A 23,553-nucleotide genomic window follows, 5' to 3' on the forward strand; every position below is an offset into this window, starting at 1 on the left:
AAAATAATTGCACAATAGGTGTGTAATTTGTAAATGCGCTGCGTGAATCTGAGTATCTTTGTGACATTTGACAGTACAAACTTTTTCACAGACTAGGTATTTTTACGTCTATCTGGGTGACAAGTGAAATCGGTGAAATTATTTATTTATAATAGGATTACTTTACAAAAATGTCGTTTTTCGGAGTAGGGAATCCTTTTGCTTCGCCTGTTGGCCAGAAAATAGGTAAACGAAATTAAATAACAACCAGGAATTGCTAGTATTTATTCGGTATTTTAAAAACCCGTGACTTAAGTTTCCTTTCGTTTTGTTGCGCACTAAGAAGTAAAATTTTCTCTTTGTCATCAAAGAGTTGTTTATGTGTTTGTGCTAATACCTTAGTCCTAAATGTGTCGTTTCATATTTAATTAACGGCTTCAAATTACATGTTGAAAATGTGACATTTGTTATGTTCTATGTGTATAAAATGTTCCAGAACAAGCTACAGATGGATCGTTGCCGTCGGAAAATTGGGCTCTTAACATGGAAATATGTGATATTATTAATAGTAGTACAGATGGACCTAAAGATGCCATCAAAGCTATACGAAAGAGATTGACTCAGAGTGCTGGAAAAAACTACACCATAGTAATGTACACTCTAACAGTGCTCGAAACTTGCGTCAAGAATTGTGGAAAGAGCTTCCATGTATTAGTTTGCAACAAGGAGTTCATTACTGAACTGGTGAGTTCATTCAATTTTTTTTTTTTGTAAATTTTTATACAAAGATCAATACACCATTTCGGTTATTTCTATTTTAATCTTTCATGTCAATTTAATCATGATAAAGAAAATTTAATTCATAGTGAACTGAGTAATGTTCATTTGGTTAATAATTTGACCTTGTAATATGAAATATGGAAAGGCTTTTGTTCTGGTTTTTATTTAAAGGTAATCTCTGTTTTGGTAATTTTAAAGATTAAATTTAGGATATTCTCAAAAGTTTTTTTTTTTATTTATTTCTTTTAATTATTTTGTATGTTCATTAATTTTATTGTTTTATTACTTTATTATCTAAACAAGAAAACAAACAGTCACTAATTCCTTATTAATAATATTTACAACATCTATGTCTATCAAATTTATTATCTGATAAAATGTCATTCACATAGTGTATCTACATTATGTAGTATCCTATTTTTATTTCAATGATAGGTACTTCATTTTATTTCAAATTTAAATTTAATGAATTTGCCAAATATTTGAAAAAAAAATTATATGTTAATAGCTCTTTCCGATTCCGTAAAATTTCATTTTATTTCGGCATGATTTGCCCCAGCTATTGCTGTTCTTTAAAACTGCAAGTGTCAATTTATTTTGTAAAGAGCAAGAAAAAACTATAAACTTTGCTTCTTAAATAATATAATAAAAAAGGAAAGTATTAAAAAATATTTCATTTATGTCATTTATATATATTGGCATGATGTCACCATCTTTAGAGTTATTTAATTCACAAGGCTGCTTTTAAAACAAGCTTATTCTTACATTAGCATATTGGTATAAATAGGACTCTCGAATAATTAATATATGTTTATGCAACATATATATTTTACAGTTTCTGTTCAAATAAATTAACATAAAAATATAATTGAGACTCAGCTTAAAACATATTTTTATCTAATGCACATTTAATAGCTTCACTGATTGTTAAAGTTTTTTATGTTCATTTATATTGGTATTTAGAAGTTCATGAATTTTATTTTTTTAAGATTTTTTTTTAAGAAGAACTTGTTTTGAGAATGGAAATTAAACCTCTTTTATAAACAAACTTAAACAAACTATTTAATTATTAACATGCTAACTCCTAATGCTCTAAAAATTGCTCTATGCTAAGCCTTTTACCCCTACAATTTTTTTATTGCACAGGTGAAACTTATTGGGCCTAAAAATGATCCCCCAACAGTTGTCCAAGAGAAAGTTCTTAGCCTCATCCAATGCTGGGCAGATGCTTTCCAAAATCAGCCAGAACTACAGGTAAAATACACTAACATTGTTTATTCAATTATTATTAGGATTTATTCATAGGATCATGAGAATGAGGGAATTGAGAGGGAATCTGTGTTTGCACACACACACACTTGAGCACTACATTATTTCCTGCACAGTTGGCTCTGTTGAGTGACAGAAATTAGTCAGAAGGACATAATTATTATGAAGCTCTTGTTATATTAATGTTGCAAGCTATAAAGTTGTAACTGTTGCATTTTTATGTAATATTCGTATTATATTTTAGCTTTTGCAATCAATATTTTCTTATGTAATGTAATGAATATTTATAAAATATTATCATCATTGGTATACGAAAGTTTTACTCTAAATAGGATTTCGAAGATGTTATGTAACAATAATAAATAAATAATGAAAATGTTATGTATTGGAGATTTTTCATTTTACTATGAGAAATTTTGATGATTAGGATTTTTCCTTTAGGAGAAAAAACTCTTCGAAGTAGGCAACCCTGGGCTTATTAAATTACATCTGATAGTGATTAATTTAGCCTTTGTAGTAATGAGATTATCATCCTCGCCTTTGACCTCTACAGGTCAAATGTAAATTGTTCTATATTTTTATTGCATATGACATTTCAGTTGAATTTATATATTTTAAATATGACCGTCTTTGTTTTCAGGGAGTGGGTCAAGTATACAATGAGCTGCGAACCAAAGGTGTTGAGTTTCCAATGACAGATTTAGATGCTATGGCGCCTATATTTACGCCACAAAGAGTAAGAACATTATAAAAGATGGTTACTGATTTCTGAGGCAAATTTAATTTAAAAAAAAAAAACAACTTTATAAACTAGATTATTGTCAGACAAAAACTCGATTCATGTAAGCCACTATGGGATTTATAAAAAAAATTATATCAAGAGTAATAAATTAAAAAATAAATTAAATTTGACAGTTATAGGTAATTGCTATTTCAGTTTGCTTGGTAGCTTTTGTTTTTTTTTTTTATTATATATTCATAGTAAATTTTAAAAATAACAGAGTGTGCCAGATGGAGGTGAGCCCATCGTTGGTTCTCCTCAACGCGCTGCCATCCCGCAAAATTCGCCCAGTCGGCCCACACAGGAGCAAATTTCGGGCACAGTAAGTAGTGCAAATATTGTTATTGTTTTTATTTAATTTTATAACAATCTCTGCTTCGATCATGCCACATGCATTGAGCACTCCTCGATAAATAAAGGAAGTGCCAGGGGAAAGTTAAATAAAAAGCTTATCATTTATGAGGACCTAATTTGTAGTAGTTCATTTTATTTTTTATGTGTAATTTAGTATGCTGTACCATTTAGTGAGCCGAGATGGCCCAGTGGTTAGAACCCGTGCATCTTAACCGATGATTTCGGGTTTTCGGGCAAACACCACTGAATTTTCATGTGCTTAATTTGTGTTTATAATTAATCTCGTGCTCGGCGGTGAAGGAAAACATCGTGAGGAAACCTGCATGTGTCTAATTTCAACGAAATTCTACCACATGTGTATTCCATCAACCCGCATTGGAGCAGCGTGGTGGAATAGGTTCCAAACCTTCTCCTCAAAGGAAGAGAAGGCCTTAGCCCAGCAGTGGGAAATTTACAGGCTTCTTATGTAATGGAATTTATATTATCAGTGTAATTTAGTATGCAGTACCATCTTTACGTCGCTATTTGAAATATAAAACTACAAATTACAAATGCTGGTCATATTAAGAACACAAAAAGCTCATGCATTTAATGAAATATATAATGAACATATAAATCTCCTCGCAGCAGGTGACGCTGTCCGAGAGCCAGACGAGCAAGCTGCGCGCCGACCTGTCGGTGGTGGAAGGCAACATGACCGTCATGAACGACATGCTCACCGAGCTCACCGCGCAGCCCTACCACCAGCACCACGACACCGACATCGAGCTGCTCAACGTTAGTATATGACATATAGGTTCGCCTAGCTGCGTTTTCACGGACAGGTAATCAGAGAATGAGAACATTCGGTAAATAAATATAAAAAAAAGTTTAATATGTAAACTGAAGATAACATTACATATTTCTTATATATATATTTGTGTGTTGAACGCTCACCATGTTTCTCTACTTATAATGAAAAACTTATACGAGTGTCTCCATAACCAACTATACATTAGTCCAACTAATATACATATTTATAATGATAATTACAAAAAAAATCAATCGGGAGGCCGATCAATGGGTCGTAGTGCAAAGAAACGTGTGAGCGCAATCACATTTGCACTCCACTCCCCTCTGGGCTCCGCTCATAAGCCGAGGCCCCGAGGGCAGAGGGGCGGCAGTGCGTAACCGTGCGGCGACGGCGCAGGAGCTGGCGGACACGCTGCGCGCGATGCAGGCGCGCGTGGCGGAGCTGGTGGCGCGCCTGGCGGGCGAGAGCGCGCTCACGGCCGAGCTGCTGCTCACCAACGACCGCCTGCACAACCTGCTGCTGCGCCACTCGCGCTTCCTCAACAACAGGTGACGGCCACATTCATATAAATATTGTTAAAATTGCTCGGTGACCTTATTGAACGGGTCGCTCTTCGGCGTACACGACGTCGGCTTACTCGATGCTTCATTTTCCATAGTCGACCTGACTTTGCGAACTCCCTTTTTATCTTTCCACTCTTAGCTGGCTCTAAAATGTTAACCTATATTGAAAATTAATTATGTTCAGAATCGCCGCAACCGGTGGAGCGACTCCATCCGCCATCTTGGGTGCCGCTATGGGGGTCCCCGGTACGACCTCGCGTGAGTGACGATCCTTTATTTACCTTCATCTACTACGTCGATTGAATTTTGTAATCACATTTTCAACCAGTTTCATCTAATTAATTGAGCTGAAATATTGTACACCGTTTTTAAGCTGGTGATAATTTTAAGAACATTATTATTTATTAATTAAAAAATTGTTTAAATTTAATTAACATATAGTTTCTACTCTTGCATAATATGAATAAGAAGAATTCAACGCAACTCAAATTAATTTTCTCCTACCATTAATTATTAAATATATATGAATATAGGTAAATTTATATAATAGAAGATTTTATTGCCTTGTCAAATATAGTACAAGGCTCTCTATACGTAATAACTTGTGTGGAGTGCGAACAGAAAAGTTTTTTTTTTTTAAATTAAATATGACAAATTAAAATGTTGAAAAAATAAATTACTTTATTTAATACTTTAAAAAAAGTTAAGGTGGGTTACGAAAAAGTCTCGAAAATATTTTATTTACAACGTAATAAAATACATTAAATCACATTGCTATGTAGAACTTTGCCCTTCTCGTCAAAAAGTAATTTTGACAGTATCGTTACTAATTGACGAGGAAATTAATAGCAAATTATAATAAATCATCAACCGATCTCAAAGTAACTCATATGTAAGTAGTAAACACGAGTTGAATTTGTATGTTGAATGTATTATAAATATTCAAGCGATTTTTTATTTGCATTTTTTTTTTGTACCTTGAATGCTACGAAGATACCTACAGTGTGAGTTTGACGCAATAGATTAGCCGCCATTTTTAATTTAAAAAAAATGTACTTTACCGGATCACTTAAATAAAAATAAATTTGGTTTTAAACTGAATATCAATTCTAAAATGAGTACTGTAGTATTGTTCTCTTCCGATTTGAAGAGTGAGCCAACGTACAGGCATAAGGGACATATCATCTTAGTACCCAAGGTCACCAACCTTAGCGTAATGGTGATTCTGGTAAAGTTACTCTGTCTGACTGTTGCTATTTCACAGCTACTGAATCAAATTTTATGAAATTTGGTTCAGTATTAATTTACTATTGATAATAATGGCATTTTTTTATTGCTTGATTTTAGCGGAAAAGACCGAAGATGACGCTCTCATTGATCTCAGTGATGACGTGCCCGACGTAGCTAAACTAAGTAAGTACCTAATGTAATCATATCTAGGATAGGACACTATGTACAATATATTCAACAACATAAAAATGCTGAGTCGGCCCACTGGATAGCTTACGTGGATCCTAAAATAAGATTGCCGGTTCTAATCCGGGCAAGCACAACTGAGCCTTAAAGTAATCGTGTTTTTATAAACCATCTCGTGACAACGGTTACTCGGGACACCTGTTAGATGAAATTGCCATATTATGTGCAGCAGGAAAGTGTTATGCAATCTTACTAATATTGTAAATGTGAAAGTTTGGATGGATGTTTGTTTCTGAGTTATGACAAAACAGCTGAATCTTAAGGAAATGAGATAAAATTTGTTTGTGTGTATGTAGGGCACAATCTCCGGAACATCCAATTAAAAAAAATACCGGTAGTAAGCTACATTATTTCCGTTCCAATGCTATAGTTTATGCACCAAATTTATATCATAAAATTAGTATATTTTTATCCACGCAGTCAAATTCGTAATTTAAAGTTTTTTTTTTAATTCTTTAATGTTACCTATCGACGACCTTAGGCGTAAAAAACTTACGACTACACTAGAGCGATTGATATGATAGGAATATTATGTATTTTTACAGTGATCCCATCGATTGAGTCCATTTCTAATTTTGAATAGATATAATTGTTCTCTATAAATGTACTTATAATGAAATTTTTAGCCGTAAAAGACGAGCAGCCCGACAAGTCTCCGAGCAGTTCCAAGGACGAGTTCGACATGTTCGCGCAGTCGCGGAACGTCACCTACGAGACCGCCAAGACTGGGTTGGTAACTTGGAACTCTTCATTTAAAACATTAAAAGAATTATCATAAGGCACCTGTGCTGTCTCTTGAAGCGGGTACCGCTGGTTTATTTTTCCGGCATCCAAATTCATAATTTAAAAGAAAGAAAGAACTCTATGGATGCCATAATCGAAGGAATATATGTCTGCCAATTACTGGTACTCGCAGAAAAAAAAATACCTTCTATATTTTTAATATTTTTAACAAATTATCGGCTGAATTTTGGTTAATTTTACGCTTTTAAATTTTGGAGTACTTTTGAAACTTTTGTTTTAGTTAGTTTTAAGTTGATTTTTATTTATTTCACTCACATTGGCATTTGTAGGAGAAAACTTGAATGAAGTATATTTTGAAGTGTGTGTGTGTGTGTGCGTGTGCAGGGGCAGCAGCTACGCCGACAACGCGGAGGAGCAGCGCAGCGCCGGCCTCGCCGCCGCCGCGCAGCTGCGCCCCGCCGCCGCGCTCGTGCGTACACTCTGCTCCCACTGCCTACCACCTGCTCACCACCTACCCCCAGTCCACCACCTACCACCACCTCGCACCACCTACCATGACCTCGAATTACTCTATGCTAACTGACAATTCCTTCCACTACCTTGTGTCACTTTCCGTCACCTCGCACCACCTTTACGAATCTCAAATGGGATCTTCATCGCAGACCCCATGACCCCAAGACTAACGATACATTGTCGCAAGAAAAGGAAACCACTATTATGTTCGAAAGTTTTAACACTAGGCGTATAGGATCTGGTGTATCTCTATTAATCTAACTATCGACTTTCTCGCCTCGCCGTATATGAATAACATTTATTTATTTGTATATAAGAATGATTTATTTTCTTTTTATTTACTTTCTATTGGTCTGTAGTGGTATTTATTTTTTATTTATTTGGTGTCGATTGTCAACAGCCGACTGGAATGGATCAGAGAGAATTCGATGAGATATCGGCTTGGTTAGCGCAGGAGAAGGTGATTTGTCTTTAATTTAATTTTTGTTTCGCATTTATTTACATTATCACTTTTATTTTATTTTTTATTTTATTATGTATTTTAATAACAAACACTTTTGTATTAAACTTAATTACATAATCACAAACGTTGACACTATATATTATGTAATTTAATATATAAACGCTTCTTTTCATTTTCTTCCAAACAAAAATCCATAATTGATACATGAAGCTATAGGTTACTTAGGTTAGTTGCACGCTTTTCATAAAACGAAAATTTTAGGCACGCTATAAATGAAAACTTAATATTACATAACAAAAACTCACCCGTCACTTACCTTACCTTGCACAGGCGGCCTCGGAAGCGAATGGAGCCCAAGAGAGTGTGACCAGCAGTGACTTCGACAAGTTCCTCGCCGAGAGAGCCGCTGCCGCCGAAAATCTACCCAACGCCGGGGAGAACCGAGCTCAAAACAATCAAGCGACCCCGCGACACAGGCAGATCAAGAAAGACGAAGACTCCATGTTCGCGCTCTGATTTGTTTCGACATCGACGTAAACGGTTCGCTGCTTCACTGCTAATATTTGTTTATGAGATAGATGAGAACGTGGTTCGTAATTCGTAACCAAAAGTATTATAAAATCAACAAATCTATGGTTATTTACAATCGAAGTTGAATAAAACAATCTGACATCGTTCTAGATTAAGTTTGGAGTACAAGTTGGAGTCATGTCTCTACCAATCATGTTGCATATTCTAAACTTACCTAATTTGACCATCGACCAATCTTAAACTGGTTGGTTTCTTTCTCATGAATGAGGTTAAAAATCAATAGTCTTTAACTATTTGTTATGTTAAATTACTTTAATATAGACATTACATACAAAATACTTCCCACCAGTATGAAGAAATTAAATAACTCGAACGTAGCATTTGAAAACATTATTTATTGTTAAGAATTATATTTAAAATAATATATAACTCAATCCGAAGCAAGTCTCGAAGGGATAACGGGAAGTGACAATTTTTAAATAAATATAGCAGTGAATGCTAGACATGCGTGTGCGCATCTTTCACGAAATTAAGTTTAAATGTTTTTTCGCATCGAATTATGCATCTTTAAAATTAATTCACATTATTTCATAGTGATAATAACATGGTTCTATACAATAGCTCGACTTAAAGATGCCGAATGGTGCCTGGCTTTTATAATGAAATATATTAAGCAAAGAAAACCTCTGAACATCTTATGTATCATGATAGGAAACAATAATTAAAAATATAAATAAGTTAGCGATTATTTATTAAAGTTTACTTTATAGTAAATTTTTTGTTACAAAAATTTGAGATTATGTTAAGCGTCATTTAAACAAAATCAATGCATTTTAAATAACGACTGCGATGTAAATTTATCGCATTTATTGCATATGCTGGTATATATACAATCAAATATTCTTTATATGAATATGTATATATAAATTTGAATGAGGGAGCATTTATGAATACCATTATATTGTATTATTGTTGCATATGTGTGTTTGACTATTTAAAAAATACATTTTTTATGGGATACTCTCAAGTTCACACATTTAAGTAAGATCTTGCCATGTCTTAAACTTTGACCTTCATTATTTTTTATATATGTCAAATACTGAAATGCTATAACGATTACATAAAAAAAAAAAACAATTAATGGCTTATGTGATATATATATTATACATAAATTTAATCATTTTATATATAATGATAGTATGGTATTACTTTTTATTTGCGCAAAATTTTAAATGTGCAATATTTTTTTGATATATATAAATCAACGATCGTTATATGATAGGTTCTCTCATATTTACGTTAATAATAAATTTTATTTTACAAGTAGTCCAGTCTCGACTTTAGTGAAATTGTACCCGCCTCTGTAGTTACTTATGACGCCTGTTTGTCCGTTACATGTCCTATACACAGTAGTAGAGTAACCAAGCAAAATGTTACCTTAAATTAAGCCCTATTTGTACCAAAGTAGAACGCTTTCAACTACATGGCTTCTGACTCATGTACCATTTCAATAAGTATTTCAAGAATATTCGATTGAAGATTTTTTTTTATTTTTATTGTGCACAAAACTATATATAGTGTGTTTTCAAAGATGGCATAAGTTTATAAAATTCTAAAATAACGATTTTACATCAACTGGAAAATAATATAAAATCTATAATTTGAAGTTGTGTAGGAAAATGAATGAAAATCAGTCATCAATAACTTCGTTATTATTATATATATATTTATTTTACACTTTATGGAACAAAATTGTTATTTTTTTTTTTATTATTCGAATTATATTTTATTATACTATATGTATATGCAAAGTGTAGATATATCTTTACTATAATAAAAATAATTCTTAATGTTTAAACTTTATGATGAAATATTGGTAAATATGATGCAACTATTCGTTCTTATGCCATCTTATTAAAAAATGTATTCATTATAACATTTCTGATGTAGGTCTCGACTCGTTAAGTCTCATTATAGTTATAAATTTTCAACCATTCCACTTGTCTCGATAATGATTAATATTTTGGTGTTATGTGATAATTTTAAAAGAACAAGCTTAATGTTAATAATTTAAAGAGTTATTTTATGTTTAATCGTTGTAATTAAGATAATAAAATAAACTACCATAATCGATTTTTATTTCAACAAACCTATTATGATAGTACTAAGACTTTGAGCAATTAAGAGAAGACACAGCTCTAATCATTTATTTTTTCAACGGCGCACATAAAATTATGAAGGTCTGACTAGACACTTGACTTACCTGAGTAGAGTAAGGTCAAGGATGTTCGTCAGGAAATTAGTGACCCACCCGCTCGATAGAGACGATCTAAAACTATAATAATGTTTAACAAGGTGAGCAAAACAATATTTTTTAAAAGATGGTAATTTTTTTATTAAAAAAAAACGTTAATGTTAATATTCATTATTGTACACCACAGACATAAACTATAGAAATGTTAGGCATAAACACAAAAATAATACAAAAAAAATGTCCACGTTGGTACAAATGTTTAATTTGTTGTATAACGTGTGGACTTATGGCTAATTAGCCATCTCTTTCTGAGGGAGATTTTTAAAAACATAATCTGAGTAGGCGGTGCAGCCATAAACTGACATACAAGTATTTACACAATATTGCTTATACTTAATACTTGTATCTATTATATGACTATTATACACTGATAAATATTGTTTAGGTAATAATTAATAACAGATTTTTTTTAAAAAACGAATTGATTTTGATTATTTTATGTTTTTTGGAAGGGCATTCCATAACTTCATGGCCTGTACAGTAAACGAATTGTTGTTAAAAAAATATCTATGCCTAAAAAACTGTTTAATGTGACAAATAAACACTTTCCCGAAGCGAACTTCGTTTATAAAATCAGTTTTCTATTCCAATTCATAAAGTATTTCTGTGAAAATTCGCCAAGAGTAGAAATACCCAAATATGTGCATAGTGTATTTTATCAATATATATTATGTACTAGATTTCGTGATACAAACTAGGGATGTTGCTGATGCAAATTTATTCACATCGAATCGCGAGTGCGCATGCGGATTTTTTGCTTTCACATCTGCGGATGTGGATTTAGAATTTTTTTGCAAAAATAAAGTATAATATGTAATAAAGAATAGAATGGTTTTTAAAGTTTTTATTAATAAGTAGCAGAAATTAAAAATTTGAGCATTATATTTAATAAAAAGCAATATGCTGCTTTCTCGGGGTCTGTTACGCAGAGGTTCATAAATCATGTACTACTGAACATTTGTTCCTGAGAACACTGCCTGGCGGCGTCGACAAAAATCTGCAAGCTATTTGTGATAATAGTTTTAATTCTTCTCGGTGGACGCTCCACCATTTTAGAGAATTTTCATCAACATCGAACCCATTTCATTGGGGTAAGATATCACTTTGTGTCGGCAGTGACATTGTAATTCACTTATTGCAAATAAATTAGAAATCTCCCTTAACACACAATGCTAGCTGGTAACGATAAACAGAGCGCGATACGTAATGCGTTTACGGTAAACAAATGATACACAATACCAATGAAACTTCGCTCCTATTGATCAATGAACGTCAACGTCACGGTAGCGTTCGTAGCGATCCCTTTATTCTTCTGAAGAGAGAGAGTACCGACTGATTACCGCTGGTTTTTTAGCGCACTTAGCGCCGGTAAGTCCCAAATACTCCTCCACTTTATTTGGAAATAATTTTTCATGCGTAAAGGCGTTCTCAGTGATAAAAAGGTTTGTATTGGTACTTGGTGATTAAAATTAAACGAACATATTTTATTTATATTATTATATTTATTTATCAATTTCTGTATCCAACAGAGATACATATGTGGGATTTTGGCAATTACGTCAAGGTATTATTATATAATATAGTTATTTAGAGAATTACAGAAACTATACGTATTTGAAAATACGAAAATAGAAGATTCCAATTTATAAAAGCACCTCATTAACTTTTCAATTTAAAAGAAATAATTAAATAAATTCTTACAAAAATATAATAAAACTGGTATAACAATTTCGTCTTAAAAATATTTTTTGTGATGAGTAGGTTGTATACATATATATTTATTGAACATATTTTACAAAACGTAAAAAATAAATTTCTCTCCTAGCGACAAATAAACTTGTTCGATATAACTCAACCAACAAAGGAATGTGAGAAACGAAACACTATTTTGATACAGAAATTATAAATACACTTACACCGTACATAAACTAGTTATGCTGCTGTTTAAAAATAAATTATGCCATTTTAATAAATTAATTTATATTAGGTCGTGAAATTCAAAAGAGACAAAAATGTATTGTCATGGAAATATCATAATTTAATCATACAGACAAGTTAGAAACACATGGGAAACTATGGTGAGTGTTGCGAAGATAGATAAAATTCCTTCTTATACTTAGTAATGTTACTCGGTGATCACATAAAACGAATGACACATATTCATTACAACCCTAATATAAACATTAACAGTCGAGCAGAGGAAATGCAGATTAGTGTAACGGTCCCTTCGCACTGGAGACGGTGTTCCTCGGCACCTCCTACGAGGGACGAGGAAGGCCCAAGAAAGTATTTTGTGCAGCGCGTCGGGGCCTTTAATAAGTATATTTAAATATAACTACGCAGCGCTCGCCCGGTGTGGCCGCCGCTTATAACTCGTCGCGGGGCGCCGCCTCGTCCTCCTCGTCCTCTTCGCTCTGCAAGCGGACACACATTAGCGGACTGAACTTCCGGACATTACTTATGCGAGAACACAAGATTTTGATACTTTTTATAAAAGCAGTTTTAATGTAAGTGGGCAAAGATAATGGCCCATATAACGAAGAATATGAATTAATCACATGAGCCTTAATCATGTTTGCCTGGATTTGAACCCGCTATCGAAATCCATGCGTAGAAACTGGACCATATCAGTTGTTGTTTCGATGTAGGCTCATCATAGAATAGTCTATTTCAAGTTTTAAAGAAAAGCGTAACTTTTATCTTCCTGACTCGGTACTCGAGTCGGTACCCATTATTCACAGTAGTCAATATAAAACGAGGTCACGAAAGATAGTAGTAAGTGAAGTGTACTGACCACCGATGGAACGGGCGAAGCGCCTTCTCCGTCGGTCTCCACGAACTTGGTGAGGCCGGCTAACGTCCTCTCGCCGTTGTATTCGCGCACCTGTCACAAATATTAATATATTCAAAACACGTACGTATTTTACATATACTACATATACATTTGTACAATCGAAATAACATCACATCAAAAAGTTAGTTTATTTTATATTTAAAAAAATGGATCAGTTAATCTGTAATAAAATTATAACATGTCTTCTATAATTATATGCATACATTCATACATACAATAATTTTATACACCAATTTTAATTATAATATAACTCATATATATGTATACATATATAGAAGAAATTTTAATAGAAATGTTATAAGAAATAGGAATCCAAGCGATGTGAGATTACTGTTTAAAATTTCAAAGTGAATTTAAAACCACACCATAAACCCACTTACTCAAAACAATTAAAATGAATTTCTTATCACTGTTTAATGCAATGTTAAGCTTGCCATGACATAAATTTTATTGATACATGCACTATATTTTAAAATTTAATGAAAAATATATTATATTTTGTGTTATATAGACCTGGGTTTGATTATTATATTTTGTGGTAAATTTATAATTATATTTAGTAAAATTCTTGGTCGAGATTATAAAACAATTCAGAATTTACTAGCAATATCGTGAGTTTTTTCACCCTTTCTGCTCACGTCAAGGTATTTTATTTTCTGAACCAGTGGTATTTCTTATAGTACTCAGAAACACCTTCGACATTCAACTCGACGCGAAAAGTTAAAAGCGTAGAAATATATCATTTCAAATGTACAATAATAAAATTTAAAAAGCAGATTATACGATAACAATTATTATAATTAATATATGTTTGAAGTAAACTACGGAAATACTACTACTTTTTTTTATTAATGCAGCAGGTATTCTCATAAATAATACTCTCAGACTTGACCTTGAGCATGCTATCCTTCTTCACATACCCTGTACGTGCTACCTGCACCGATACAGTCCGATGAATTAGTAGCAAGATTTTTCGCAAGTATTTTATATTAATAAGAAGCGTTTGCTCGATGAGATGGCTAAATGTCACTTTTGTAAAGAAAATTAAAAATAAATAAAAAGTAATGTTTTTATAACGGAGTCGTTACCTGGTTGTCCTTGCCGTAGAGCTTGATGGTGGGGAAGGAAGTGATCTTGGTGTGCTCGAGTTCGTTGGCGGTCGCGTCGATCTTAGCGATGACAACGTCGGCGTCCTTCTCGAAGTGCTCGCCCAGCTTGTCGTAGATCGGCACCAGCTGCTTGCAGTGGCCGCACCTGACACACCACGTCACGTCAGCACAGAGATACTTACATAAAGTATTTATTAAAGTGTATATATATAACAAAGTCGTCATCTAATGATAGGTGGTAACCTTCCCTAGTAGACAAAGGCACACTGTTACACCATCATTGTCTCCAAATTAAAAAAAAATAAATAATCATATTCTTCTTGAACAGTATTTTTAGCTTTCATACATACATTAAAAATTATTTTATATCATTAAAGGTATATACATAACAATGTATCAGTAGCGTCTGTTTTCTTATAAAAAAATATATATTATGCAATACCATTATCGTGTCGAACTATGACATCACTCGCGGGAGCCAAGCGACAAGCAAATATACTTAAGGCGACACCATCAAATAGAATTAACATAATGGGCGTACAATTTTCGAGTCATTAGGCAATCGGACGACGATTAATCATGAACCATTGAATACGTCCTAACGAATCTCTTTCAGGCTACACTTGTACAAATATATAATGTACATGAACAATACGATTAAAGAATATTTAAAAATAAATTTTGAATAAAATAATCAATAATTTTTATATTAATTGCGTAATATATTTTTTCTAGAATTATTATTTTTTATAAATATAATATTTTATAGTTATAATAGCAACAAATATTTGTTAAGTGATTTGGTAGATAGGACATGAGATTTTTATGTTATTCTGTAATATATATAATCGTCTATGGTATCAAGGTCAAATAGAGTCGACTCACCATGGAGCGTAGAACTCGACGAGGACCTTCTTTTCGGGGTTGAACACGACCTCGTCGAAGTTGGACGCGACGAGTACCTTGACGGGCTTGGCGGCCCAGTCGGCGGGCAGCTCCTCGCTCAGGAGGTGCTGCTTCAGGGTTCCCGCGAAGAACGATTGCACGAACTCCTGCGACACGAGGACAAAGGTATACATTCAGTATAGGAAATAGTAATTAACATTATTACAACCCTACTTCTTCTAATAGGTACTCTTACTTTTTACTAATCCACATGTATGTATGTATGTATGTATTTATGTATGTATTATTTATGTATGTAAGTATTAATCGCTCACGAAGATTAATTCGCGAAAAAGGTTTCGTATAAGTTATATATTATTTTCTCCAATTTGCTAAACTTAACCTTGGGCTTTTATTGAGTCAGGTAAAATCGAACGGCCTTGGAGTTTCACTCACTAAACAAATAAAGTTACGCTTTATGTCGTCTACATAGTGGAATACTACATGTCCCGAAAAAAAAATTACATTCCTTAAAAATTAATAGCAGTCAATAGTAGTGTAATCTTACTGCTTTAAATGACATTAGCCTAATTTTCGATTACTCATACGAATTTATAATGTAGAATGTGTGTATATATTGAATTATAAACGGTTCATTAAAATAACGCTCTAGAATTTTAAGCGTGTTTAAAGTAATGAACACTATTAATCGTACGTTTCATAGTATTTTACGAGCACTAAAGCAGTGCTTTGGAAACATTTAATTCGATTCGCTGTTTAGACGATTATAAAATAATAAGCATTGCGATTACAATTGTATTCACTTATAAAATCTCTTTTATACACACAACGTTAATCATATTAAAAGTATTATTAATTTAAGCTACAAAAAATACGTTATACATAGTAGAATTATATGTAGCTTTATATATACCCATCGGCTCGCTTGCAGAAATATATAAATATACAGACAGAGACAATACTACGTTCCGAAAGCAAGCTGTTAACAATATACACCAGCAGCTTAAGCTTCAGTTGTTAAGCTATGTTTAAATACACTTTCTCATTTACATAACATAAACATAACATAAGCAGCCCGTAAATGTCCCACTGCTGGGATAAAGGCCTCCTCTCCTTTGAGGAGAAGGTTTTGGAGCATATTCCACCACGCTGCTCCAATGCGGGTTGGCGGAATACACATGTGGCTGAATTTCGTTGAAATTAGACACATGCAGGTTTCCTCACGATGTTTTCCTTCACCGCCGAGCACGAGATGAATTATAAACACAAATTAAGCACATGAAATTTCAGTGGTGCCTGCCTGGGTTTGAACCTGAAATCATCGGTTAAGATGCACGCGTTCTAACCACTGGGCCATCTTATTACGATATTATTACGATATTAATAAAAAATATTATTAAGACCTTATATACAGAACAAAATAAAACTACTATACTAAAATAATTTTCATCTATACTAGTATTATAAATGCGAAAGGAACTCTGTCCGTCTGATGGTCTTTCTGTAAAGTATGTCCACGCGACACAGACTTGGCACAGACTTCTATTGAATTTTATCTGTGCAACTTATCAGCGCAGACAAAAATGCGGCGTATTGAAAAGTCTGAGCTTTGCATGAAAAAGTCGGAACTATTCATGAAAGTTGAAATTTTTTCTTCTTTTTCTTCAATAATAATGCAAGCTGCTGCTAATTGACGTGTTTTTTATATAAAATGTTATCCATCTATGGTTAGAACTATTCGCACCGAGTCTTGCAACGGTACTGTTAAGAAAATAGCTTGACACGCTCTGCATCTTTAAAACTAACAGTCGGAAGGTAATGAAAACTCCGTACAGACATTTTGTCGATAGACTTTTTTACTCAAACTTGTAAGTCTGTCTTATAAGATGTCCGAACGACAAAAGTCTGTGTCGTGTGGACCTACCATTACTCAATCACAGCCAAACCGCTGGACCGAAAGTGATGTAATTTGGTGTGAAGCAAGTTAACATCCGACGACTCCTAAGACGCGAAGCCGCGAGCGACAACCAGTTTGTAAGATTTGAAAAATTGATAGAATTAATACTTACGAACATGAATAAGATTACAAAGATTATGTTTTTAACTGCTATAGCGTGTGCGAGCTTGCAATGAGACGGCGATAACGATATTTATTTTTACTTTGTCACGCACATGTAACAATGGCAATCGTTGTGTTCTGGTTTATGTTTCCTCAGTGTAAAAAATCTTAGAAATTGATTTACTCTTAGTGACGTTACAAATACTAAACTATTATTTTTTATATAAATCGATTCGAACAACATCATTTTTTTAATATTACTATGTATTCAAATTTCAAAAGATAAACACTTTAAGAACTTAATGTTTGTTGAAACATTTATAATAGTTGAACATTACATTATATATGAACGCATTGTGGGATTAATGATCATCCTTAATTGCTTTAATCTTTTTCAATAATACATCCCTAGATATCTATCCCTACAATACGCAATCTACACAATAACAAAAAATGGATGATAGTTGTTACTATTCAGAATTTCATTCATTGTAGGTAACCATACATCGAGTAACTTTATTGGTTTATGTAAGGGATTTTGTTATGTGACAATAATATTTTTCTTAGTGTGACGGACAGACCTTCGCTAGCAAATCTTGACATGTAAATAAAGACGCGAAAAGTATTAAAAAGTATATAAAATCACGTACCTCTACGGCGTTAGCGCTGAGCTCGTCGGTGGCAGGTTTGTACTTGGCCATGTCTTGTTCCAGGGCGATCAGACGAGCCGATGGCACCTCATCTTTCTTCATGCCGAAGAACTCCAGAATCCTTCACCGAATTATTATTATAATATTATCAATTATCATTATTATTATAATTAAGTAAGTCTTTCACGGCCAACGACTGAACGGAATTTAATAAGCTTGAACCCCTAGGAATAACTTACTTACGCGACGTACGCTACTTTTTCATGCCTAGGTCCTGAAGAGCGCCCCTGAAACGCGAGCGAATCCGCGGGCAAAAACTAGTTAATTGTTATACATTGAACATTTTATTCGGTCAACTCTGACGTCATACAATTTAGTTCATAGGAAACATGATAATGTATTCATTTAAGTGTAATTTTTGCACACCTAACAATGTTTAAGGTTGTATCTAATAACAGCAATGTGCTTATAATGTGTAATTAGATCCTCTCAGAGCAAAAGGTGTGGATCAAATGAGACATTAATAATTTAACTATATCTTCATTTCTTTTTTTTTAATTATTATAACGTACTACCATCGGTACGAATATTTAGTTTAGTCAATATTAGTATGCTTACAAGAATTACCCCTCGTACGAGTCGATTGTATGAAGATGTTTGAGGCGGAGCAGCGCTCCCTTCCTAACGTCCAGCGTTCTTTCCAAAACGCTGGCTTTATCAAATTTTCAAGACTATCTCACCTAACTGTTTGCTGATATCAATCAGTGACGTCATTACATTTTATATATAAAGATTATCTGAGATAAAATAAGTTGTAGTACACGTTATTCTATACTTCTAATAAATGCATATAAATTATTTTATTAATAACAATAATATAACGAATTCATAAAGTACCAAAACACAAAAGGTAACATGTACGTAAATATTGTTTAAAAAAAATAATATTTAATTACCTCTGGTGGTCATCCTCATCAGTGTCGATGGCAACGGTCATGATCCTGTCGCGGTAGTTCTTGGCGACCGGTTTCAGGGAGTTCAGGTACTTCTCGAAGTGACCGCTGCCCTAAAGGAAGAAGTTAGAAATACGTTAATAATGTAATTCGTTTCAAACACTTTGAACCAACCAATATAAATATAAAGTAGATACATACTTTATTAAACTAGTCGTATACATATATAAGTATATTAAGTTACCCGTATATACTATATAATTTATTATTTTATTTACAATTACATTTTAAATTTGGCATAAAAATGTTATAATCTAAATCTACCACATGTCACGGCTTTTTATTATCTTTATAAAAAAAAAGACATGATTTTTCTTCAAATACAACTATCTCTTTTTCAATAATTCGATTAAATTATTTATAATAATTAATTTTTTCAATTTATGACATAATCTGATAAATAAAATCACGTAATACATTAAATGTGTTATACTTCATTATCTAATTTACTTTATCAGTGTTATTAGTAATTTATTAAGTACCTACTATACTATTAAAAAGATTATATCGTTTAATGGTCATACAGAGTTATACACGAAATATCAATAAAAGATGTATTTTAATGTAAATTACGTGTTATTCCATACATAAAATATAAACAAAATATTTCTATTATATAGTATGTGTCTATATATGTATATAATAATTGTTGTATTTAATAAAATAAACAAAGTTACTAATTTGAATATATTGGTAGATATAATATAATTTTATTGAGCAAGACTTATGCCCAGTTTGTACAGGGCGCAATGTTCCGCGCTTAAAATGACAAGAGAGTTCATTGCACTGCGAGCTCGGTTACACTTTATCAATATGGAAGTCGGAAGCTACTGCTAATATCATATTTAAATAGTTTTAAAACTTCTAAATTAAAATAGGTGTAAATAGAAAAATATGCATAATGTTTCGTAACATTAACTTTGTAAAAAAAATCAATTTAACCAGCGATTTATTCTTTAAATTGTATATATTTTTTAAAAACTCTTATTTTACGACATAACAAACATCTTCGATAAACCAATCTGATATTAAAATCTTTACAATGTATTACTGACTCTACAATTGAAAGTGCAGTATAATATCGCAAAGATAGAATAATCTCAAAGTAAAGTAAAGGTAAGGTTACTTTCACCGACGTGAGAGCTAACAGAACTCGTGACCTTATTGATGATGCGATATTTATATAAATATAGACAGATGCAAATATTGTAGGTGATTTCAGTTTTTTTTTTTTAAATTTATAAGTGACAAATAATTAAAGTCATGAAGACATTATGGGCGAAAGCCAATTAAAAAAAAATACAAAATTTAAGAAAAAGATACTCCAAATTTAAATGATGTTTGAACAAGAAGTTAATAATTGAAATATAGTATACGAAAATCGATCAAAGTTCACTTTCAATGAGATATTCAAACCGGTAATCGCGTCGGCGTTAGATTTTTACCGTTATAGATAACTGTCTAACGGTTGTCCCGCGCACAATAAGAATCTACTATTGGTACTTTTTATTTAAATTAAATTTAAAAGCTTACATACATTGTTTAACGATTATGTTTGCTTAAGCGGAACTGAATTTCATATTATCGCTGGACCGAATATAAATAGCACTGCTGATTGCAAAATAAAAATAAAAAATCTTAAGCTAAAATATTTTTTTAAATGTAAAATATTATAAATGTATGTTTAACATATTTACCTTGGACAGGAACAACAGAAGGTGGTACTTGATCTGACCACCAAAGATCTTGGAGGCAGTCTCATGGGAGAACTCAACAATGGTTGGCATACTCTGAACGAACGCCCATGATTTCAGGGCATCTTCTGTGAACTCTTCACCGGCGAATTTGACACTTGGGTCTTCGAACTGTGTACGAAATGTATTCATAAATAAATATTCAGAAAATTTCTATTATATTTTTACATATTTTTAATTAAATTGTATTAAATAGCTTTGTATAAACAAAATATATAGTTTAAGTAAGCTCTAATAAGAACTTTGTAATTTTATTAAAACATAAAGATACCACACACATGCCAAATGTTGATTGTACTGAGAATATGCAGCACTAAACTCAATCTGTACTTTTGGGGTTAGTTACACATGTGACAGAATTCTCAACTTGACAAATGAAAGTTTCCGTGGTAGTTTATTATAACCACAAAATACACTTATATATTATAACAGGAAGACTGATTTTTGCTTAATGAGGTAATGGTCAATTTATACAAAGAGTATAAGTTACATAGAATATTCAATATAGTTAATAGTACCCTTGTAGAATATTTCTGATGCTGATAAACATTCAATATGTAAAAATTGCAATTAAAATAAAGCTACTCTGACATTTAAGGTGACCCTGTGATAACGGATATTAAAATATGAATACCTATCAGTGACAGAACAGAAAAAAAGTTAACTAATTTTGAACTAATTTGACAAACATAGATAGTCGACATAACTCTTTAGAAAAATAGACCACATGGTATATAGCAATTAATTTTTTATTTTTAATAGGCCTTTAGCTCAACATATGGCTGGTTGATTGATGGAATGTTAAGCAGTACAGTACATGTATGTGTTAAAAATTTTGCTAGACAAAACTAGCTAATAAAGGAAACTAGTTTGTCATAAACAGGTATGTAGTGTGTGTTTGTGTAGCATCAAGTTTTCCACTGTTTATTAAATGGATATGTAAATTATGCATTTATTTAAAGGTACATTAAGCTGTATATCCATTTATATTGCAATTTCTTTCACCTTTAGAATATACATATTTTAAATTATACTATCAATATACATATTGTTAAGATAATGAAAAAAATTGCAAGTATATAAAACAAAAATTACTTACGTTTTTGTAGAGAACAACATCTTCAGCTTGAGCTTCAAGTTCCTCAATGACCTTCTCATCGGTGACAATGGCAAAGATTTGGTCATCAACTAGGCCAGCTGTGTTTAAGAAAGTGACGGCTTTGTCAGTTCCTTGGTCGGGGAAGAAACCAAATATAACAACATTGTTAGCTGCAATCAGTTCTTTAGCCTGTTCTGCAGAAGCAACTTCAACAGCTGGTGGACCAGTCTTCTTCTTCAACCATGCCACAATGTCATCAGCTTGGCGTCCACCTTTTAAATAACAAATATATATTAGAAACATACACTTTAGTCATAATTTATAAAATATTTTATTTTTGATATAAATGTTTGTGAACAATGTATAATCAATTTAAATATTTGTGCAAATAATAAATTATAGAAATGACTATTACTGATTAATTTATGTATGTATCTATTACAAAAGTGGTAAAATTTTATGAATATGAAAAGATAAGGCATCCAATTTTATAATTATCAATATTTGATTCTGTTATCTTATACACTGATTTTTAAATAAATAAGTTTTATATCTAAGTAAATTTTCATATATTTTTATTTGTCCAATAACTCTAAATATAAATATAACTTCTAGGTACATAATTAATCCAAAATTATTTAATCTCATTTTAATTCCATTCCAAAATATGATGTATACTAGTTCATTAATTTGATTATAAGTCATAAAATTAAGAAATAAAGCAAGGCACTAATTACTGTGAACATGTTTTTAAAACATGCACATTAATAAGTGCATGTGACTAATTTTAATGGCTGAGTTATATTAAGTGAATTACTAGAAAGTGATAATGAATAAAAGATAAGTAAAATAGGATATCTACTTACCGGAATATTCGAGTGGGTTTCCTTTCTTGAAGAAAATTAGAGTAGGGTATCCCTTGACTTTGTGGAATTCGGCCAGATCCTGCTCCTGGGTAGCATCGACCTTAGCCAGCTTGATAGGAGATTCTTCTTCCAATAATTTTGTAGCTGCCTTTGCATACTCCGGCGCGAGCGATTTGCAGTGTCCGCACCATGGTGCATCTGTGACGTAGAATGTATGACTTATGAACTTTACAACACCGCCCGGCGTATTAAAATATCATATTTAAGATAATATCAACGACTGTATAATGAGACAATATATATTTGTATTACACGTGCAAATGTTATACAAAGAATTGTACAAAGAATTTAAGTAACAAAAATAAACTTACAGAATTCTACTAAGACGAAGTCATTCGAAGCAATAACATTGTCGAAATTGGCTTTTGATAATACTAGAACATTGTCTTCAGAAGGAATTTCGTCACCGAGCGCGGTACCCAAGAGGGCTATCGCTAGCGAAAATATTATAACACGCATCTTTAATATCTGATGGTCTCACAGCAATTAATAATTCTACTCGGCAGACGAATCCTCACAAAATGCCGAAACTGCCACTTCATTCACACTTGCGCAGTCTCACTTGACGTGGCAGCGTCGATCGTGTGTTTGGCTGTGATTGGTTGCCTGGTTGGATCTATCTA

General features: G+C 32.5%; 2 protein-coding genes across 3 annotated transcripts; one reads left to right on the top strand and one right to left on the bottom strand.

The window, feature by feature from the left end:
* Positions 1 to 93: 93 nt before the first annotated feature.
* LOC125069349 (target of Myb protein 1) lies at positions 94 to 9,953 on the top strand. Of its 2 annotated transcripts, XM_047678815.1 has the most exons (13): positions 94 to 225; positions 476 to 723; positions 1,906 to 2,013; positions 2,669 to 2,764; positions 3,030 to 3,131; positions 3,791 to 3,940; positions 4,353 to 4,504; positions 4,704 to 4,777; positions 5,867 to 5,932; positions 6,622 to 6,724; positions 7,124 to 7,208; positions 7,653 to 7,712; positions 8,046 to 9,953. In XM_047678815.1, exons 1-13 carry the CDS (start codon positions 171 to 173, stop codon positions 8,229 to 8,231), a joined length of 1,485 nt encoding a protein of 494 aa, XP_047534771.1. In that variant the 5' UTR covers positions 94 to 170; the 3' UTR covers positions 8,232 to 9,953. The 2 variants fall into 2 exon arrangements, with proteins under 2 accessions (XP_047534771.1, XP_047534772.1); XM_047678816.1 differs by lacking the exon at positions 7,653 to 7,712 and having other exon boundaries at positions 104 to 225.
* A 2,622-nt stretch (positions 9,954 to 12,575) lies between these two features.
* Positions 12,576 to 23,498, bottom strand: LOC125069170 (protein disulfide-isomerase). The gene is made up of 10 exons (XM_047678568.1): positions 23,242 to 23,498; positions 22,871 to 23,068; positions 22,005 to 22,276; positions 20,849 to 21,016; positions 19,095 to 19,204; positions 18,139 to 18,259; positions 15,409 to 15,575; positions 14,503 to 14,668; positions 13,355 to 13,444; positions 12,576 to 12,974 (listed from the first exon to the last, which is right to left on the bottom strand). The coding sequence occupies exons 1-10, from the start codon at positions 23,387 to 23,389 to the stop codon at positions 12,927 to 12,929; spliced, it is 1,488 nt and encodes a 495-aa protein (XP_047534524.1). The 5' UTR covers positions 23,390 to 23,498; the 3' UTR covers positions 12,576 to 12,926.
* Positions 23,499 to 23,553: the final 55 nt, after the last annotated feature.

This window comes from Vanessa atalanta, chromosome 15, assembly GCF_905147765.1.
Source record: "Vanessa atalanta chromosome 15, ilVanAtal1.2, whole genome shotgun sequence".
NCBI lineage: Eukaryota > Metazoa > Arthropoda > Insecta > Lepidoptera > Nymphalidae > Vanessa > Vanessa atalanta.

Bases quoted from the DNA above. Each gene is read 5' to 3' on its own strand.
- LOC125069349 (XM_047678815.1), top strand. From the start codon at position 171: ATGTCGTTTTTCGGAGTAGGGAATCCTTTTGCTTCGCCTGTTGGCCAG. The intron at 226-475 runs GTAAACGAAATT...AAAATGTTCCAG, and splicing joins GCCTGTTGGCCAGAAAATAG to AACAAGCTACAGATGGATCG. The intron at 4,778-5,866 runs GTGAGTGACGAT...GCTTGATTTTAG, and splicing joins GGTCCCCGGTACGACCTCGC to CGGAAAAGACCGAAGATGAC.
- LOC125069170 (XM_047678568.1), bottom strand. From the start codon at position 23,389: ATGCGTGTTATAATATTTTCGCTAGCGATAGCCCTCTTGGGTACCGCG. The intron at 14,669-15,408 runs GTGAGTCGACTC...GTGGTGTGTCAG, and splicing joins GTCGAGTTCTACGCTCCATG to GTGCGGCCACTGCAAGCAGC. The intron at 12,975-13,354 runs GTCAGTACACTT...GTCCGCTTGCAG, and splicing joins CTTCGCCCGTTCCATCGGTG to AGCGAAGAGGACGAGGAGGA.